At 33.7% G+C, this 22,443-nt stretch overlaps 1 protein-coding gene across 6 annotated transcripts in view; it reads right to left on the bottom strand.

Moving 5' to 3' along the window:
• Positions 1 to 22,443, bottom strand: part of NLGN1 (neuroligin 1) — an 858,351-nt gene that overhangs the window by 459,281 nt on the left and 376,627 nt on the right. For all 6 annotated transcript variants that reach the window (XM_014546147.1, XM_005874301.2, XM_014546148.1 and 3 more), the window contains one exon: positions 16,679 to 16,831. In XM_014546147.1, coding sequence (XP_014401633.1) covers positions 16,679 to 16,831 — 153 coding nt within the window. The remainder of the gene's footprint in view (positions 1 to 16,678; positions 16,832 to 22,443) is intronic.

Below are 22,443 nucleotides of genomic sequence, written 5' to 3'. Positions count from 1 at the left end.
GAAAAAAAAATGACATTATGTGTTTTTTTTCACACCATAAAATATGAAAACAAAGATCTTTTCAATTGCTCATTATCATCATGGTATTGACAAATACATGGCTAGATTTCCAATGTATTTTAAAAAATAAATAAAAATTAATCATACTGTCAGCATTTTAAAATGCTTTTGCGAAAAAAAGTTCTCAATCCCTTTCAATAGAGTACATTAGTCTGAAATGTAATAAAGCATAATGTGAATTCTTATGAAGTGAATGAAAATGAGGAATATTTTTAAAATAGAGATTTTTATTCCTCTCATTTGCATTGGCTGTTTGGCTGGCACCATTTTCTGTGTTCCTCTCTTGGGCACAGTTTGAGGAGGTCTAAGTAGTGATTTGGCCCACTTTAAGGCTGCCAGATTGTTGGATGGAGTTTTTATATACTCACAAAGATGAAAGAACCCATATCAAGTGTCTAGGCTACTTTATGAATATCATGGTGCTCTGTGTTAGCTAATGAAAGATATTTCTAGTTATTTATATATGATATATTGAAACTGCTATGAACGGTCAATACACGAACAAACCTCAAGCCATAATGTCAGTATATAATGTTAGCAAATCATACTCTTGATGATAATGAACATTTTAATTTGGATCAATAGTCTTCATAATAGCAAGTGCTCACCCAAGGAAATCATAATATGAGTGAAAGGAGTATGGGAAGAAAATAGCAAAACATGTACTTATCATTATAAAAGAAAAAAAGAAATCTAACTTTTGCAATATACAGAATGACACTGAAGCTCTCCCTGGGTATGTAAATCAGTCATATACACATGTCATATGCAGTGCATGAGGACTCCTGAGGACAGGGAGGACGTTGCCTAGAAACTGTCACGCCCTTGTTAATCTCATTGTTGTAAGGCATACCGCAGATTACATGATCGCAGTTAGGTAAATTTATCATTGATGTCACCTAATTTTAGTAAAACTGACATTCACACAGAACAACTGGCTCAAAGGATTCCTGCAAGCAAATCACAGATTGAAGATGTTACCAGTACCAAAATGGCAAAGTTAATACTTCATATTTCTCTTAAAAGAAAGCTTGTAGCCAACTACATTCCAAGAAACCACGACAATTTAACCTGTCTGACAAAAATTCAGCCATCAGAATTATCATAGAGACTAGTATACGAATTTAAATATACTATGATTAGCAATGAATTGCTTCTTAAATGTGGCTTTTGTGTCTTTGAGAATCATCTTTTTCATCTCTAATAGCCATTAAAACTAAACATTAAACTGATCTTAGAAACAGTCATCCAAATCTCTGGATGACAAAATGTAACACTAATATCTTAATAATGAAGCTTTTCTAAACATATGGCTTTAAAAAAAGAGAGATGTGCTTAAAAATGACTAAGATAAAATATTATTTTTAAATGCTATTTCATCTTCCTAAATTCCTTCAAAATTTCTGCCTCCTATGTATTTTATAAAATATATTAGTACCATGGTATATGTATATAATTTACAAAAACATCCATGAGTTGAAGATTCTTGCTTTAAAATTTTCTCTTAACAGATGAGTGTAATAATAATTTTTTAAATATATTTTTATTGATTTTTTACAGAGAGAAAAGGAGAGAGATAGAGAGTTAGAAACATCGATGAGAGCGAAACACCGATCAGCTGCTTCCTCGCACATCTCCTACTGGGGATGTGCCCGCAACCCAGGTACATGCCCTTAACCAGAATCGAACCTGGGACCTTTCAGTCCGCAGGCCGACGCTCTATCCACTGAGCCAAACCGGTTATGGCTAACACCATGTTTTAATGTGTAAAAGATTCAAGATGACCTAATAATAAATTAATGTTGATTTTGTCTAGAGATGATAATATTTTGGTTAAATAAAATATTAGGTTGAATAAAATAAAAACTTTAAAATAATTGTGGCTATTTCTTTTTACTTTTCTTTAATGCAGCTGTGATAACATTTAAAATTATATATGTGGATTTCATTATAGTTCTATTGGACATCTGGTCAACAAGGAGTATGTGGTGGATAGGGATATCTCTAAAAGGAACATTGAAGAGAATAGGTCCATAATTTTTTCAAGATTCAAGACTAGAATAATAGATGAATTTTTCGCAACATATGAAATGTGTCCTTAAGCATACCATTTTAAGATAATGTGAAGATATTATTATTATTATTGGGATTTACTGAACTTAATGCCCCTGGGAATTTCCACTGAAATCTACTGTATATCACTTGAGTTATAAGAAAAGTCATATAGTGCTAACTAACATGACATTAAATTGAAATTTTGAAATTACACAAGTTTAATTCTATTTCAAATAAAATAGCAGCCTTTTAAATAAAAATCTATGTAAAGAGTGGACCAAAAGCAAAGGACAAGAAAATAAAAAAGGATAATGTCACATTGATCTTTTTAAGAGAATAATGGAAAACAACAAATTTGGGTTCTTTATCATAGGATACCATTGTTAAAAAGAAACCTTAAGTAAATCTTCCCTTCCTCTTAAGGACAGCAGATGAACTGTGCCAGCCACAGAGACGTTCTTTCTTCAAATCCACTGACTCAGTCTACCTGTACTAGTAGGTCAGCGAAGTAAAATAATTTGTAGTTTTCTCACACAGAACTAATCCAATTAGAAAATTTAAATAGAGAATACTTATACAGTGTAAAAATCTCTCTCTCCATTGATTTATGTTCAATCTCCCCTGCCTCCTGCTCTGTGTCAGGAAGATCCCTCTGACTGGATTCCAGTAACAGAGAAGAGGTCACCCATGGGGTAGAGGACTGCAGGTAAACAGGGCACAGCAGGGCTTGGCCTGTTTCTTTTTCCAGCATTTCAACTTAGAATACTGTTTTTATAACTGTCCCGGAACAGGCAATCCCACAGGAAACTTCTGTTGTAGAAATTAGTGACTACAATACCTTTGATTTCTCTGAAAAACTGACATGTTTTACAGCCTTCCTAATATTAAAAATAAACAAAATCTGGTTGAGTTTCCAGCTCAGAACCCAAGTCAGCAACTCTGGAAATGTTTTAAAACTGTGTGTGTGGTCCTAGCCAGTTTGGCTCAATGGATAGAGCATTAGCCTGTGAACCAAAGGGTCCTGGGTTTGATTCCTGTCAAGGTCATGTACCTTGGTTGCAGGCTCTTGCCTGGTGCAGGCCCTGGTTCTGGGCTTGTGCAGAAGGCAACCAATCGATGTGTTTCTCTCACATTGATATTTCTGTCTGTCTTTCCCTCTCTCTTCCACTCTCCCTAAAAATCAATGGAAAAATGTCCTCGGGAGAAAATTAACAACAAAAGGAGAGAGAGATAGAAACATCAATGATGAGAGAGAATCATAGATCGGCTGCCTCCTGCACACCCCCCCATTGGGGAACAAGCCCGCAACCCAGGCACGTGCCCCTGGCCAGAATCGAACCCGGGACCCTTCAGTCCACAGGCCGAAGCTCCATCCACTGAGCCAAGCCAGCCAGAAATGTGTGAGTTTGTTTTTCGCTTTTCCAGGTCTTCTATTTTCTCTAGACCTCATTCTTTCTCATTTTTTATTTGTATGTTAATATAATTATATTATAAATACATAAACTGTCAGAAATACTTTCTAGAAAATCGGAGGGTAAAAAGATGTAAGTTTTTTAAAAATGTAGTTAATAACTTTTTAAATATAAAGATTTTATAAATCATAAAAAAATATTAAAATAATATGTAGCTAGTACTCATTTGCATACAGAGTAAGCTAGAATTAGGGAAAAGTTATATATGCCTACTGTGGTCTCTCTTAAATACATTCTTCTAGAAAATAAAACAAAATATTAACAATAGATATAAATTGCTTTAATATAGGTTACAGATTGGCTCTAAAACAAAATATCAAATATACACTCTGAAAAACAAATTTCTTGTTGACTTTAAACAGATAAAATTGAGGTATATTTCAAGGAAAAACACCATCTAGTAAAGCAATCTTTCTATTTATGTTACAAAGGAAGAATGGATATTTCCTATGGCTTATTTTCATACAAAGTCAAGAAAATTTAATCAAATTACATTAAATCATTACATGTTCTTTTATTTTTCCAGAGAGTTGGTGCTAGTTCTAATGCTATTACCACAATAATCCTTTTTTATAATTTATTTCTGTTTGAGTATGTTACAAGTCTCTAAGAGAACTGACTTTTCTAGAAAAGCTGTTGCTTTGCAGAGCTCAAATGCAAGCAAGCAACTAGCAAATACCAGAACAGAGGTTAATATTTCTCTTGGGAGTGTTGTATCACAGGGATTTGTCTCAGCTCTTTAGAAAGGTTTCTAAATGGGGACTTTATCAATATATAAATCAGTTGAGAAATACAACTTGTCTCATATTTGGGAAATGTTTCTAAGAATAATAGTTAAATCTATGGTCCTATCTGTACTGTTAGAGAAAATAGATAGGCATGTGGGTAATCAATAATCAATTTAAGATCTCTCACCTCAACCTGTCAATTTGTGGCAATAGTTAAGCATCTGTAATTGAATCCAAGATAGATAAAGCATAAAAAGGCAAAGTTAAAGAAGTTATATATATTTTTTTCTTTTTCCCCTTGTCTTTACAAATAAAAAACACAGTTTTAAGCCGAGCTTGAAAAACTTACAGATTTCATAGTCTGTTACATATATAAAGGCATTGTTATCCATTCTTCAATACTGTGTATACTAGTATTTCAATTCAAAGAGTGGTGTTTCAAGCATATTTTCATGTTTACCTTATGCTCATGAGCACTAATATTTTCACTCACCACATGCTAAGCAGGAAACGGAATAAAGCAAATATTAAATGCACGGTAAATGCAGAAATCCCTAATGAGTTGAAAATAAATTACAGCTTTCATGCTTGACAGTTTCAGTAAATGGGGCAGTTCTCCAGAGGATCCAGGGGCTTGTCTTGACGGCTACTGGGGACAGTGTTGCTATCATCCACAAGACCTAAAGTCATGCTTGTGGGTGTAGATATGAGGCCTGGCATGCACATGGGTACTACTCTTCAGTAAGCACATCTTTCACTAGCAGCCACTCTTTCTACTTGCTCTGTATCCTAAAACATGTGTATCATATCCTGAGAAGGAGAAAAATTTGCATGCTTCGTGATGACTTTTGAATTTTGTATGGAGAGCATTCTGCCTGTCTTGAGGAGATTGAAAAACCAGATAAGACCGTGTTTATTTTCTGGTGTGGGTAGCAAGGCATCAACTAAATTGCGCAGTTAATGCATTCAACAATAACAAATGGAGTTGGCTTTATGCCAAAGTGAAGGCTAGGCTGCCTCAGCTATGGAAGCCGAGGGAAGAGATAGATGGAGCTGGCTTGAGGTAATTTTATAGACAAGTTGGGTGACAGCTGGGTAATGTAGATTGGGCAGGATGGTTATATGTGGCAAGTAAGCAATTAGAAATGATCCTGGTAGGAAGTGAGGAGGTTCGCCTGGCTTGAGTGGAAGGGGCTTTCCAAAAACTAACAGAAGACAGCTTTTGCTAAGAAGAGAAGCAGCATACTTTAGCAGACCTGAAATGGCAGGATATATGTGGAATGGACCCCAGAGATGCTTAAGAACATTTAGGGTGTAGAGCCAAAAAAAACACCACAAAAAAAAAAACACACCACAAAATACAAAACAAAACAAAAACGAAAGAAAATGGCATTCTGTTGTATTTGTAAGGTATGTTTAAGGTAATCTAGGCTGTAAATTTTGGTCTGGAAGGTCAGGGGTCAAAAAATCTGGCAACCCAAAGTGAGTAGGTAAGGGCAATAGGAACAGAAAGGAGACACATATAAGGTATTAAAAAAAAATTGAACTGTGCCAATTAACAACAGAAAGGCAAAGGGAAAGGAACAATCCCCAAATGTTTATGGGGTAAGCAGTTCGAGGAAGGACATTAGAAAGAGAAAGATACTATAAGATGTCCTAGAAGGGGAATTGCAATACATTTCTAAGGTGAAGTAGTGAGAGTGGGTGGAACATGGCATGAGGTCATGGGAAGGTGTGGGAGTACTGCCTTGTTTTCTTATTGAGGAATCAGCAGAAGGAGCAAGGATCATTGAAAGTAAACCGACCTAAAAGACAAAATCCAAACCCTCATTGTTTGTTTAGAACAAAAAGGAAAACTGGCCGAGGTGAACAAGAGATCCACATCTCCATTTAAAAAAAACCAGTAATGTGACTACCTGACTATGCAGCATGGCTATTCTCAGAGATACAGGGCAGGTGAGGGAGAAAACCTTCAATTGTCTCTGAAAAGCCCTAAGGTAATACTCTCACCCCATAGATCCAATAGCTAAAGGCTACGCACTCCCTTGGGATCCTTCCCCTGCGTATTTGTATTTCATAAGCCAGTTTTAAACATTTTAATTCAAATAGAGAACACTGCCTGGTTGTTGTGGGTGGTCTGTTTGTTTGTTTAGATTTTTGCATTTTTACCACAGCTGCTTGTTTAAATGACTTATTTTGTCTAATTACTTGACATATTCTACAATTATTTCAAAATATTTTAACCATCATTTGTAAATTACATGGGGGAAAAAAACAAACCCCTCCCCCCCAATGACAGTTATGCTAGCATGATAGGCACAATGAGGCCTGTCCTAAAACCCTCAGTTTACATATCACTTCCACAGATATTCTTTTTCTTAACAGCCTGGTTTCTTTGGAAACACACTTAGCAAAAATTGTGATATAGTTTTGTTTCTTTGTTTAATAGCAATCTTCCTCACTCACTGTGAGGTCCAGAGAGAAAGGAATGAGGTTGATTTTGGCAACAGTGTGAACACAGACTCCGAACTACCAGGAGCCTCTAGTGTGCAATTAGCAAATGCTTGTGCAATTAATAAATGAATAAATGAATTACTAAATTAAGATGCTAACTTCTGCTCTGGAAAGAAAACTAAATATCTTCTGTAGGGTTTATTTAGTTGTGGTCCTTTGAGTACCTGGAAATAATTGGTCAGTTCTGGAACCAGAAGAAGACCTTGACTAAGCAGTGAGTGAAATTTATGCTCTGTCTTCTGAAGTCTTATTCTAATTCACTGATCTCAATGTCTCAAGAAAATAAACCAAATACTCCCAACTTTCCCCAGAACTAATACAAAATAACAATATCTCCTTTTTAGAAAAACTAAGAGATTAAGTGAAGCCAAATTAATAACCTAGCAAGACAACTAAGGTGATAACATAATATAGTAATTTATTATAATCTCTTGTATTGGACAAACTAGAGTAATATTGACTTACGCTTCTTAAAGGCAGATATTCAAAAGATCTCTTTATGATTCTAGTTTGATTCCTTTCATTATAAAAATTAAAAAGAAGGGCAATTTGGCAAAATCTCTGGTGCTCTTTGTTTAAAAAGGAGATAGATATTTATACTCACCTGAGTCAGCCAGGGCTTAGCTAGTCCACAGTCCTCTATGAGCAAAATATCAGTCTCATTCACAAACTTACCAAGCATTTCACTTTAATGAGGTACAAGCCATGCTTTGTTTTGTAATTTTTGTGTTTTGTTTTGTTTTTGGTCTTTATTCATAGCAGAATATCAACACTTTTTCTTTAAAAAAATTAATGTTGACATTATTGCAGGAATCACTCTCCAAGGTCTAGGCCTGTCCTCTATGAGCAAAATATCAGTCTCATTCACAAACTAACCAAGCATTTCACTTTAATGAAGCACAAGACATGCTTTGTTTTGTTTTGTTTTTAATTTTTGTGGGTATTTTTTTTTGGGGGGGGAGGGTTATTCATAACAGAATATCAACATTTTTTGTTTAAAAAAATTTAATGTTGACATTATTGCAGGAATCACCCCCCCAAACAGTGCGATTGAAACTTCGTGGCCCATGCGCAGAAGTGGCTCTCAAGCTGAGGTTTGCCAAGCCGAAGTTTGCTGACCTGACCACTGGTCTAGGCCTACTCAACAAACCTTTCAAAATGCAAATCTAATCATGTCACTTACCTGCTTACTGTCCTATCATTGTTCCTCATTGTTCTTAGAAGTCCTAAATCTTTAACAAGATGCTGCCTGGCCCGGGGCCTGCTGCCTGTTTTCATCTTTATTTGACACTGCTCACTCTTATCCAAAGTGTCCAGCTGGGTTTGCTCAGTTCCAGTAACATGTCAAGCTTTGCTCTTCCACTGGGTTTCACCCAGACTTTCAAATTCAGCCTTGCTTTCCTCTCCATGACCACATCTGATCATAAACTATTGACTCTACGCTTTCATTTTAAATCCATTCAACACATATTTTCTAAGCAAATAGCTCTGGAGATGCTAGACAACAATACCACCAAATAAACCAAATATAAATAGGAAATATTCAATGTAATACAAATAATTTTTAAAAGTAGATGGCTTATGATGTGGTGCCTCTTTTTAGATTTCATAAACATCCATGGTATATTCAATGTAATACAAATAATTTTTAAAAGTAGATGAATTATGATGTGGTTGGTGCCTCTTTTTAGATTTCATAAACATCCATGGACTCTCTAGTAAGAGGACATTTAAGCCAAGGTCAGAAAAATAAGAACTAGCCCCAAAAAGATTTGGGATAGAGGTAACAGAAAATATAAAATATCTGTGGTAGGAATGAGTTTGGTATCCACGGAGAACTGAAAATGGCTGGAACAGAGAAGAACATTTTAAGATGAACTAAGAGACAGATGTAAGAGGTATAGGTACAGATTGATGCAGGGTTTTGGGCAGGGAAGGAGTTTGGATTTTGTTCTAAGTGAGTAATGGGAAGCAACTGGAGGGCATAGGCAGAAAAGTGAGCTGTTATAATTCATCTTTAACAAGATAATCTGATTGTGCTATGTGGAGAATGGATTATGTATATGTAGGGAGCAAACATGAAATGGGAAAATAACACAAGAGGCTCAAGGAGACTTGGCTTAGGTTGGTAAAGGAGGGAGTGGAAGGAAGGAGACAGAGCCAGGATACTTGTTGGATGTGGGTGAAGCTGATGAATTGGATGTTGAGCATAAAAGAGAGACAAGTCAGGAGGACTCAGTAGTTTTTCCTTGATCACCAGATGAATGGCAGGGCAATGCCATGAGTACAGTGTTCTGTTGAAGAGAAGACCACCTGGGTTAGATCCTGGTTCTACCACTTAATGTTGTTTGGCCTGTGTGTCTGGGAATATGTTACTTAGTTTCTCTACTCATTTGTTTCTGCATTTATGAAATCAGGAAAATAACAACCCTACCTCAAAGGGTTATGGTGGGAATTTAATAATGTAATTAATATAAACTGCTTTAAAATAATTTTTGGCATCTAAGTCCTTAACGCACATGGCTATTAATATTGCTATTGTTGCAATTATTATTATAACCAGATGTGGAAGACAATGAAACATGCAGACCGAGAAAATCTACATATTTTAGCAATTAAGTTTGAGATATTCATTAGACATCTACATGGAGATGTCGATAGGTAGGCCCATGAGTCTTGAGGTCTGAGGAATAGTCAGTTCTGATGATACAGTTTTGGAAGTCACTTCCATAGAGCTGGTATCTAGAGCCATGCATGAAGACCCCTAGGGAGACATTGTAGAGAATGAAAGGAAGTGAAGCAAAAATTGTGAGGATGTGCATTTCAATGTTCAGAGATCAGGGTAAGATAGGGAGCCAGCAAAGGAGGCTGAGAAGGATCAGACAGTGAGGTAAGAGAAAATGCTGGGTTGATGCCAAGAAACAAACATTATAAGACGGGACTAATTACCTGTGTCCTGTGCTATGGAGAGATCATGTAAGATAAGAACAGAGAAGTACCATGCTTCTATGTCTCTGGATCTATTTTGATGATCAGATTATTTAAGTTCATTAGATTCCACATATGCTTGAGATCACATGATACTTATCTTTCTCTGACTGGCTTATTTTGCTTCTTATAATACTTTCCAGGTCCATCCATGCTATTGCAAATGGTAAGAGTTCCAGAGACAGAGAAGCATGGAACAGCCTGTTAAACCTCAGAGAGAAGGTGGGGGAAGGTGGGGGGGTAGGAAAAGCTCAACCAAAGAACTTGTGTGCATATATGCATAACCCATGGACAAAGAAAATAGGGTAGTGAGGCCTGGGTGGGGGGCAGGGACAGGCTAGAAGAGGTCAATGGGGGAAAAGGGGACATATGTAATACTTTCAACAATCAAGATTTTTTAAAATTTAAAATGCTTCTAAAATACCACACACACACACAGAGAAGTAACCAAAGGAATCTACAATCTGGAGGTCCTTGGGAATCTTGACTAGGGCTTTCTCAGTAAAGGATAAGAAATGGAAATTTGAATGTCATTCCTGGGGGAAGCTTTTTCTCAGTTTCTAGAATAGATTAGCTCCTTTCTCATTGCACTTGCCATTTCTCTAGCACTTACCATACAGATGACTGTAAAGAAAGCCAACTTTGAACTAAATTGTTATCTATGTAAAATATCTCATTTGTGTAATTATTCATTTATTTTCTGTCTCCTAATTGCCAGTAATTACTGAATAGTAGAGACCACATCTATCTTATTTTTCATAATATCCTCAGTAACTAGCAGAATGCCTGATACATAATACTGCTCAATTTTTATTGAATGAATGGCTGTATAAATAAATCAATGAATGACTCAATATGACTGTGTTTAAAACATATTAAAAAAAACACACCTGATTTCTTTTAACTAACACCCACAGTAATTGACATGCTTACTTTCAGGTTATTTTTAAGTTTTTGGCATGAATAATAATTATTTTTATTGTAGGCCATCTGAAATCATTTTGGAAGAAGTAGGTAGAATAAAATTAGTAAACAGTTTATTTTTCAAAAGAATAAACAATATCTCTACTCCAGAAGGTCATTTTAGCACTCAATATAAATTTGATTACCATCCAGCCCTTATTAAAACCCAGTAGATACAACTGATATTTGAGAAAAGAAATATATGAATCAAGTTAAATGTCCATTGCACTAAATTGATTTTTAGCTTTATCCTCTTATAAGTGAAATGATCAAATATCTTATTTGAATTGCATTTGCTGAAATGACATTATAGAAGTAGTGGGCATCTATTATTATGTCTTTGGCCTTTATAGAGGGTTAATAAAAAAATAATATACTGAGAATATTCCTGAATCTGCTAATAAAGACAATCAGACATTTCTTATTCAGCATTCAAAATAAAAACAACATATATGGTAAATTTCTTTGTAGTTCAATACAGTGTGAGAAAAACTTCATTTGTATATTCTTTCTGATTAATATGTATTTTTACTTTATCTGAGAATAACAATTATGAAAATCAATCCATTGTCCTTTTGACCTTGCTTCTAGGAAATTGGGTTGTACATTTCTGTTTAATTCAGTAGATATCCATTGCCTAAGTTTCTGTATCTTTTCTCTACAATATATTATTCTATTTTAATATGATTTTAGCAACCTATATGCATGCGGTTGTCACTAATTATCTTCACTTTTTTGAAGTACAAAGAACATGAATAAATAAATGGAAAAAAATGTCCTTCTTTCTTCTCTTTTGTTAATAGCAGAGATAATCCACTCTCTTGGTCTTGCTCAAATAAAGCCATTTCTATGGAGACATTTTTGACTTTTCAAACACAAACTGACTCCCTCTCCTATATTCCAAGAACACATTTGAATCATCTTATAAAATTTAAGTATATATTACTCTCAAATATGAGGTAACATTGAGAGTTTTTAAATGTGTTTATTTATTTTAGGATTTAGAGACAGACAGAAATAAAAATCATGCCAAAAAGACCCAAAACCAAGAATAATAATGACAAAATGTTGCTCCATTTCAGGAATTAATATGCTTTTCCTTTTAAGTCATGAAAACTCCAAGACTTTACTGAATCTTCTTGCTGCTAGGTTGCTGGAATTCAAATATGGATCTCAATCCCTCATCCGTATTGATCCATCTGATATTCCATACCTCCACTTTTGTTTTTCTGGTTTTTCTTTTAATATGTCAAGTGACTACGCACAAATCAATTAATCAATTCATATTCCCATATGAAGAAGAATATCAATTATTATTCTTTACTGAGTGTTTATTTCTCCCCCAACTTGATTAAAATCTCTCTAAAGAGGATTATGTTGTTCTTAATTTTTATCCCTCCTAGGAGATATTGCTGGAAACAAGTGTTATATATACTATGATTGACCACACCAAAGTTACAATTATTTTTCTCATCTGATAATACTGGAAGCATTTTTAAAAAAATATATTTTAATGATTTTTTTACAGAGAGGAAGGGAGAGGAATAGAGAGTTAGAAACATTGATGAGAGAGAAACATCGATCAGCTGCCTCCTGCACACCCCCTACTGGGGATGTGCTCACAACCAAGGTATGACATGCCTTTGATTGGAATCCTACCTGGGACCCTTCAGTCCACAGGCCGATGCTCTATCCACTGAGCCAAACCAGTTAGGGCACTAGAAGCATTTTTATTGCATAGACAATACCATTAGAAGAATTAACAAATCTCATTAACCATTTCTAATAAACTAAAAATAAATTTAGGTGTACATCAAAACTGATATGCAATAAAGTTAACAAAAGCTTGTTTTAAATGGTTTAGTCATACATGGCATTATATAGTTAGTTTAGTCTTATTCTTCAAATACAAATGGATGACCTAGCACTTAAAATTATTTTTCCCATAGATGGATGGTACAGACAGATATTAGAATACTAAATGAAACATTTAATTAGACTCCAAAAATTTGCCAAATTTTCAAAGAGTTATCAGTAGTACTTCTAAAATCTTTAAAACATTTTTTTTCCTAAAATAAATCATAGGCTTGAATTATGAACATATAATTGCCTCTAAAATTTATATATCAAGATAAAAGTAACAGTAAATTTCCATCTGACAAAAATCTTATGTTTACCTAAATTAGATCCCAGCAGTGGTATAAAACTTTAACTTTTTCTCTAAAAATAACTTATCAATTTATTCTAACTTAAGAGAAGTGCTTGAAACTCATTTTAACATTCAATTAGTTCATGTATTCTTTTCATTTTTGAGATTTGCCAATATATCATTTGGATTGTTTCTACTTTCAAAAAATTTTATTGCACAATATCTCATCCTAAAGTGAAAAAAACTTATTACACATTCTCTCCCAATTCTTATCTATAAGTACACATGCTTTTCCTATTCACAATCCTAACATTTATTATTATTTTTCTCTTTTAAGAACACATAATAAAACCATTTCTCCCTAACTTTCCAATATGATACTTTTCATTATGTGTTAAAATAGTAAAAATAATTATTAATAATTATTCTGAATATGTTTTAAAGCACTATGTAACAATGTATAATATGACAAAGGATGAAGAGTTAATACTGGCAAAGAATGTATGTAATCAAATGTGAAAAAAAAGACTAAATGTTCACTAGAACTGTGAGACTGAATGAGAGAAGGTTACCGAGGAAGCTTTAAGACAAACCTGAGACAGTGAGGTTAGCAGGGAGAACCCTGTAGCCTCTTAATTTTGTTCTCAATCTTATGAGCAGTTTTTCTTATCACTACCAACAGCATTTCCCGTGCATAAATAGTAATAGTCTATGTTTCCACTCCAAAGGAAAGCCCAAAATGTTTTTGGTTGAGGAACTGATTCCAACCTATTCCCAGCTTCTTCAGAGCAATGATGTCATAGGAGCTATTTTTTATTTGTAAGCTATTTCTACTTTGTCAGAAACAAAATATTTTTCTTAACACAACATGTTTTAAACTGGAACCATGGTTGCTGGACAGCTGTCTGAATTTTATGACTAAAGCATTATCACATTTTTGCTTATTGCTAACACAAACAAACAACAACAACAACAAAAACCCTGTAAATACATCTCCTCTTGGAAGAAAGATTCAAATCACTACTAATTACATTGCCTGTTTCAGACAGCCTGAGTTTTTTCTGTCAATCATCAGAGCAATAGTACCATAATTAGCAATTTGTACATTGGACCTCAAAACTCATTTCCTTCACACCAAAACATTCAAATCAAAACAGAGCTCAGGATCTTTTCTGATGTGAGATCAATTCTTATTTTTTACTTGATTTCCAGCACTCTCCCAAGTGCAAACTAAAGAGCAACCCTTTTGGGTCCTAGAAATCTTGGCTTACCTTGTTACTGTTAGACACATTGTGAACGACAACAACAAAACCCTACAGTCTTTATTGTACTCTGCCAGCTGAGCTGTTGATCTGGCTATGCTATACCACCCATGCAAATTGTGCTGAAATAAATGCTCTCAAAATTTATTTCTCATGAATCAATTCATTTAAATACATTTTCATAAAGCCCAACCCGTTTTTTAGGAAGAAAGTGATCAGAATATATCAGTTCTAGAACAAATGTTTCAAGATGCATCTAAAAGTGTTGACTAAGAGTTTTGTATGCTTTCATGTTGAGAGGAAGCCTATAAAGGACAACTGATCCGTAGTGGTGATTATTAGGAGCCAACTGATGTTAAACCCTAAACAAATATTCAACACTGGGAAATTATCCATCATCAACACCAACGCCGCTTGCCATTTTACAGACCAAACAAGTGATTTAATGCTTCATGGTTTAACTGGATAATCTGTTGTCCTTCCACACAATCATTCTAAGTGTGGCATTTAAAGACAGTATATGGGCATGAATATAGGGTTCAGATCCAATCAAAATCAGGTCCTCATCAGTTCTAATATATAAAACGCTGGCAAAATGTACATTAACATAATAACATAGTTCATTTGATAGAATCTTACTTTATGTTTATGTGATATCATAATAAGGCAACATAAGGTTTGGTCAAAGATTTGTTAAACATCATCATCATCACACACACACACACACACACACACACACACACACACACACAGAGAGATAAGTGGATGTTCAAGTCCTTAAGAACACTCTTACAACACTTTGGAAAGTAACTTCAAATTTTCAATTAGCAAACTGATCACTGCATCAAAATTTAGAAATTGAGAAATTCTGAAAAATATGAGAATACTAATAAAAACAACTGAAATATAAATAGCACTATAATTAAAATTAAATGTATTCAAATTATTGAAGATTATCACATTAAAATGTTCCATAAGAAACAAATGACAACATGAAACTATTTAAGAATTATTATGACCATCTCTATAAATCTTCTAATATATAGATTTTTCACAGATAGGAAGACATTTAACCCTGTGCACTGAAATTATAAGAACATCTGAAGCCAGGCATAATTAGATACTATGGAGGAAGTAATGCATACTGAACAAAGCTACAGAAATAATTTATATTTACGTTGATATAATGCATCTGTTATATCATCCATGATACTCCAGATTTAAAATAGAAAACTAGAAAAGGATCAAGATTTCAACTTTGCATTGCTAAAATATCTTGTTCCCCAAAACATACAATTGACAAAAATTATTCTCTTTTTATATTTTGAGAGTAGCATAAATACAGGATTATAATTACATAGGAGTTAGAATAATAATAACTAATACCAATGAGGAAAACAATTGGTTTCTCAATGGCTTAAATATATAATATTAACAATTAATATAAAAGACAATATAATTGAAATTCCTTTTTCAAAATATTTTAGAATAAAGAATGAAAAAGGAAGGTGCCTCTTTGTGCCAAATAACATTATCAATTATACCTATTGAAGTGTACAGTATGGAATAAGACTTTGAGAACAATGAAAATTTTAAAAATAAATTCATTTTTGATAAATTGTACCCTTTCAGCAAATACTAAAATACTGCAGATAAAGGTGTTTTATTAAATTATATAGTAATTTTACTCCTCAGATTGTGTTAATACTAAAATATATTAAATTCATACAAGTAGAATAGCATAGCAAGTTTATGTTTTCTAAGTTGGTTGTTTCATAAAACAACATGCTCGTTTCAGAATACTTAATGTTATTTTTCAAATAATATTTCTTTACAGATATCTTCAAACCAAGAATGCCCACTTTGATTTTGCTTTATATATGCACAATTATTTAATTGAACACTTTGTCCTTGATAAACTCAATGCGTGTTTTTCAAATAAAATAATTTAAACAAATACATTTGAACAAAATATTTCTAATTATTATGACAAATTAAAAACAAAACAAACCTAAACCACATTGGCAAATAATTTCGTCACAAAGCCAGTCCATACATATATTCTTAAAGATGACATAAACGTGTTTCTAAGCTCATAGAAAACTTCTGGGAATTTTTTAGCTTTGTAAAAGAGAAAAGGAAAGGAAAGAAAAAATTTGCCCAGGGACTAATTCTTCCTCAGAAAGGCCCTGCCATTGTTGCCTTGCACAGTTCTACAAAGCCAAACCTATCATGCCAAGAACATTCCTCCACAAGGCAAATAATTTCATTACCTTTTACTTTTAAATCTTAAAATCAACCCTACCTGTCTTTCACCTAGTAATTTATGAACATTTATAGACTGTATTGAAAATATCAGAAATTTTGGTTCAAACAAGTCAACAAGCATAGAACAATGAATGAAACAAAGCGAAGCATAACAAAAGCCAAAACAAAACTATCACATATTTCATGGGTTAATGGTGTAAAAAAAAAGAGGTTTCTTACCAAGTACCCCAAGTCGGTAGTTGACTGTGATGACGATCACGTTGCCGTAACTTGCCAAGACACTCCCATCATATAAGTTTCCAGTACCTTCCATGTATGAGCCACCATGGATATACACCATCACTGGTTTAGGGCCCCCACTGTCCCGAATATCTGAAAGAACAAATGTTTGGCAATTGTTCTTATCCTCAAAAAAAAAAAACAAATATAATAAAGCAGAGAATACATTTTCCATTTTAGGGACAAGAGGTCACGATTTTATTTAGTTATTTAAATTGCTGTTTTTGTTAAAGTGTTTCTTAAGCAACTCTTATTAACAGCTGTTGCAGAAAAGAGCAATATCCATTTTTTTTCTATCTAAAATTTTGTTTAAAGCTACAAACTGAATTAGAGAACTTGGACAAAAGGAAAGTAGGTATGAATTTTAGTGCTGTTTGATGAATTTCTAATGTGACAATAGAACCAAAAAAAAAAATAATATCATGAGAACTACCTTTTTAGAAATGAGATAGACCTCATATGAAATGTATGAACCATAAACTAAGGCCAAAAGTACCACTTCTATTGTGAATAAAACACTGTTTCCATTTTTGAAAACTGTAAATATTTATATTGAATGCATCATAATTACACTGAATAATTTATGATCCATTTGTGAAGATAATTACAACGCTATATTATATGTTGTAAAAAGTTTCATTTTGCTACTCAAGGAATAACTCAGACGCATGTGTAGGCAGCAAAGGCATGTACATCTGTACTTCTGTTGTTGTTGCATTTAGGGGACTGTCATTTTAATAATATATTTCAGTTAACCCCAGGTTATCTGCTCATTTCCTCTTTGGAAAAAGGAAAGAGATTAAAATATATTTTTCACCTCGTTAACTATTATACTATTCTTATCTCTACTTTGGCTCTATGATTTTGTCATGCAGACATGAGGAGGATACAGCTTAGTCTACCTGTACAGTGCCAATATTTAAGGTGATGAAGTGATTTCTGCATCTCTGAACTTTAATCAAATGTATTTTATTTTCTAAGATACTTTCCCAATTATGTAATTTTCAACAAGGACCCAGAAATAATAAACAGGGTGGGGCAAAAGTAGGTTCACTGTAGCAATTACACAAAACACAGTTTATTCTTGTGTTATTATTATTTATTAACTATTGTAATATTTTCCATACAAACAACTGTAAACCTACTTTTGCCATATCCTACAAAAGAAAAACCTAAGAAAATTTAACTAGTATAAAAAATAGACTAATTTTTATAGAAAACATGCTAAATTGTATATTGGCCAACATGGTTTTAACTATTGTATAGATTGAAACATTATAAATGTATATATGAATATGAACATATACAGACATAAAATATTATTATTATTACATAATAGCTCATGATCTCTTTTACCCATAACTGAAACAAAATTGTATCAAATGTGCTATTTTTTTTAATTTCAATATTAAAAGTGTCATTTAAAAGTATGGTTTTATTCCTTTGTTTTTGACACTGTTTATCAAACTTAAATCTCCTACATATTTATGATTGAGGTTTCAGCTTTCAGAATGGGATATGATACAAGCTCATTGAAAAGCTAGTGATTATTTAGAAGCTGCTTTCCATTTCCTGATAAATATTTAAAATATATATAATGGCTGATTTGTCTATTGTAACAATATTTTCATGACAGACCATCTTAGGATCAGGAATTGCAGCTCAACTTGTTTGTTCACAATCTCACGTGAGGGAACTAGCTCATTGCAGAATTTAGAAACTTTTTAAAAGGACTATTTTCAATTTGACTGAATACCAGTGTGTAAACTTGCACCAAGGGTGCACTTGAGAAGAATGTCTTATTTTTAAGTGGTAAGAGGAGGATACTTTGACATAAAAACCATCCACTAGACACAGCTACATTTAGGAAGAAAAACTAGTTTACTTTCTTCTTAAGTCCTTGGGAAGGAAATAAATATTCACTCATTTGCAAAGATTTGGGGGCTTATGGAGATGTTAAGTTTACACAGAGAAAATAACCCTTTCGAAAATTTTAAACTATCCTCCTTAAATGCTCAATTGCTGCATATAGTTTTAGCTTATTTTCCTACTATAGCTGGCGCTGAAGAAGCAATAATAAATTATTAAACTGAAATCATTAACTGACTGTTCACAGCAGACACTGTACTCTGCTAATTGTGTGCTTGGAGGTAGCACAGAAGGTGGCTGTTTCAGAATTCTTCTTTAATTAAAATTACATAGACTTACAAAACACCAACTGTGAACAGTAATGAGACCTAGGTAGAGCCATTCTGTTCACCTGGAAAACAATACAGGTGCACATGGAAATGCCTGCCACATCTGATACCTAATAACAGGATGGAATGGACATTGCCAAGGAAGACTGAAAATATGACTACATTAGTAAATTCCAGGAGCTATTTTGACTGGCATTTCTCTCTCGCTTCTTAATTAGATCTGAAAATATAACTACAAGTTTGGAATGATTTTAAGTGTTTTCAAATTTCTCAAAGATCTCAGCCTTGTCTAAGAACATATTGAACAATTCTTTTCCAGAAAGTTCGATAACATTCGAATGCAGTGTTCTGAACAATATTTCTTTTTGCATAATGTAACCCTGAAATTAATTCTTATAGGGTACTAATTTCCAAAGTAGGTAAAATTCTTGTGCATAAAAAACCCTTAATATTGCCAATAAATTTGGGGGAAATGCTGACAATTAGAATTCTTTGATAGTATTTAATCAGAGTGGTCTACCTTAGATTTGCATCAATAGCATTTTATCACAGAGGTCTACCTTAGATTTTACTTTTCCCTATAGTTTACATGTGTTTTTTACTGTAATAATAAATATAAATAGTTTAAATGATATCTATATTTAATTTTGAAAAGAACCAGAATCTTTATAAATGAAACTGATCTATCAGATAGCCTACTATTGAGTATTATCTGCTAAAGCCATCATTTTGTTTATTTATTTTAAAAATGTATTTTTATTGATTTCAGAGAGAAAGGGAGAGGGAGAGATAGGACCATCAATGATGAGAGAGAATCATTGATTGGCTGACTCCGGCACAACCCACACTGGGGATTGAGCCCACAACCCAGGCATGTGCCCTGACAGGGAATCTAATTGTGACCTCCTGGTTCATAGAGCTATGCTCAACCACTGAGCCATGCTGGTGAGGCAATTCCATCATTTTAATGATAGAATTTTGAGAGGCCACTATGTCATAGCAAATATACTAGATATACTTTAGTTATACTTTATTAAAGTCAATTTGTCCTTCCAAACCTTGTTTCATATTTTTCCCTAGAAATAAGGTAGATTTCACCTAAGATTTCTAACTGTGCCTAAAAAGCGGCTCCTGACTTTGCTAAAATCAAATGAGCACACTTAGGCATGAAAACACTAGCTCAGGTCCGCTAAAGCTACAAATGTTCTTAAAGCATGTTCATATTTAATGTTTAATGTTTTACAGCTGTGCTAGGCATCTAGGTCCCTGAAAATAGTTGGATATTAAGAGGAAAATACTACACTGATCATTATTTTGGAATTTCAGTAACACTTCGGCTGTAAATTTTAGTATATTACCTTTCTGATGAATCAAAACTTTAAGACATTTTAATAACTTATCGATAGATCTAGAAGACAATGGGGATATATTTGTGCCTGATAACCACTGTTTGGAATCACAATTCCTTTTAATGATCCTGGTGAATAATTATTAGTCACACAACTTCTTCAATATGCTTACTGGTTGCCTTCTGCTTAATGAACTCATGAAGTTTTTAATTGCCCATGTTTTAGAATTGTTGGCATTTATCAGTTTTAAATATTGGGGTATCGCCTCAATTAAATCTTTCTCTGGCCCTGGGCAGTGCTGCTCAGTGGTTAGATCATCAGCCTGACCACCAAAGGGTTGCGGGTTTGAGTCTCAGTCAAGGGCACATACCTGGGTTGCAGGTTTGATCCCTGGCAACCAATTGATGTCTCTCTCTCTCATATTGATGTTTCTCTCTCTCTCCCTCCCTCTCTCTCAAAAAAAAATCTTTCTCTAATATATTTAAAGATATTTCAAGATATTTTTGTGTCCCCTACTTATTTTGTGTATCTCAGTTATCACTTAGAACTAGCAAAATAATATAGAAATGTTGGAAGAATGTGTGCTTGTATAATTGTACTTAATCAAAGATATAATTTTTCAGTTAAAAATACTGAAAAAATGACAATAGCACTTTTTAAAAAGCTCTATGTAGGATACAAAAGTGTCTTTGAATATTAAAACATTAAGGTCTTAGCACAATTTAAAAAGACTATTAAATTCCAAAAATAAATTGATAGAAATATAGTGTTGCTTTGACCCATTTTTATCATTTCAGATTTGTCTTTCTGAAACCATGGAAATAGCCTATAAAATACGCAGTTCTCTTGGTTATTATAAAACACAAATGGAAAATGACACAATTGTTTGGCCTAGCAATGGCAAAATAATAATGGCAAATGTGCAAAGGAGAATTAGAAGTAAATAGTGCTCCACTGCGGCCTTGGGTTACTTTAAATGAAGGAGGGGCAGTCCCACTCACTGTCACAGAGAGCCTCTGGATGCAGGGGCTGAGATAGGGACCTGGAAATCAGGTAAAGGAGTCAAGTTGTCACGAAATAATTGAGAATTCCCTATAAGTGACCAGGTAAACAAACTTCTCACTAAAGTAAAAGAAGTAGTTTATCAAACAATTTATATTTATTGCTTTATGTCCAGTGATGTTGATGCAATATTTAGAACAAAGTAAAGGTAAAAATTGGCCTTGGTTTTCGTTAACACTCATCGCTACAAAATAATTATAAAAGAAACTAAACAGAAGATGCTCATATTTTCAACAAAGGTCTGTCCCCTGGAGGACATTACAATTTGTTTTCTTGTCTTCTAAACAATTATCCAAAACAACAACCCAGAAGAATAGACCGAACGTGAATGGACTGCTTCCACCTTCTACACTTCTGAGCATTTAAAATATTTATTGATTTGATAACTCTTGTGACTGACTGGTTTAGTGCTCAACACGAATACTGCCAGCCAAATTAAATGGGGCTTAAGATATTTTTAACGACTATTTTAAAATGTTAAATGTGCTTCAAAATAAGTCTATAAAATAGACTCACATTTAGAGGGCTTAGCTCGATTATAGCCACTCAAGAGTATCTTTTATAAACATGTAAATGTCCTACTTGGTGCTGATTTTTATAAAAAAACAACAACAACACATTAAATCAGCAGTCAAAAAATATTTTAATAAGAAAATAATGTATACTAACTTTGTGAGTACTTTGGGAAACTTTGGAATTTACAAAGCTACACACTAAAAGTCCCTTATACTGAGGTATTATTTAGATAACAAATATCTAGGAGTTAAGGATTTTTAGAGCGTCCAACAAGTTTCAAAGCCCCTGACTGAAAGCAGTCGTCTTTAGAGTACTGGGAACAATAATACATATCCTGAAAGTCAATGAAATTCCTGAGTGTTAGAATATTTCTAATTTCCAACAGCATGTAAAAAAAATCACAATTTGAATTTTGATAAGTTTATTTTTAGCTATTTAACATTCAAAATGATAAAGGTTGGTCAGCCACGACGAAACCGGTTTGGCTCAGTGGATAGAGCGTCGGCCTGCGGACTGAAAGGTCCCGGGTTTGATTCCGGTCAAGGGCATGTACCTTGGTTGCGGGCACATCCCCAGTGGG

This window comes from Myotis brandtii, unplaced genomic scaffold (assembly GCF_000412655.1).
Source record: "Myotis brandtii unplaced genomic scaffold, ASM41265v1 scaffold432, whole genome shotgun sequence".
NCBI classification, from domain to species: domain Eukaryota; kingdom Metazoa; phylum Chordata; class Mammalia; order Chiroptera; family Vespertilionidae; genus Myotis; species Myotis brandtii.
The sequence above is the reverse complement of the archived record's forward strand: the minus strand, read 5'-3'. Positions and strand labels throughout refer to the sequence as shown.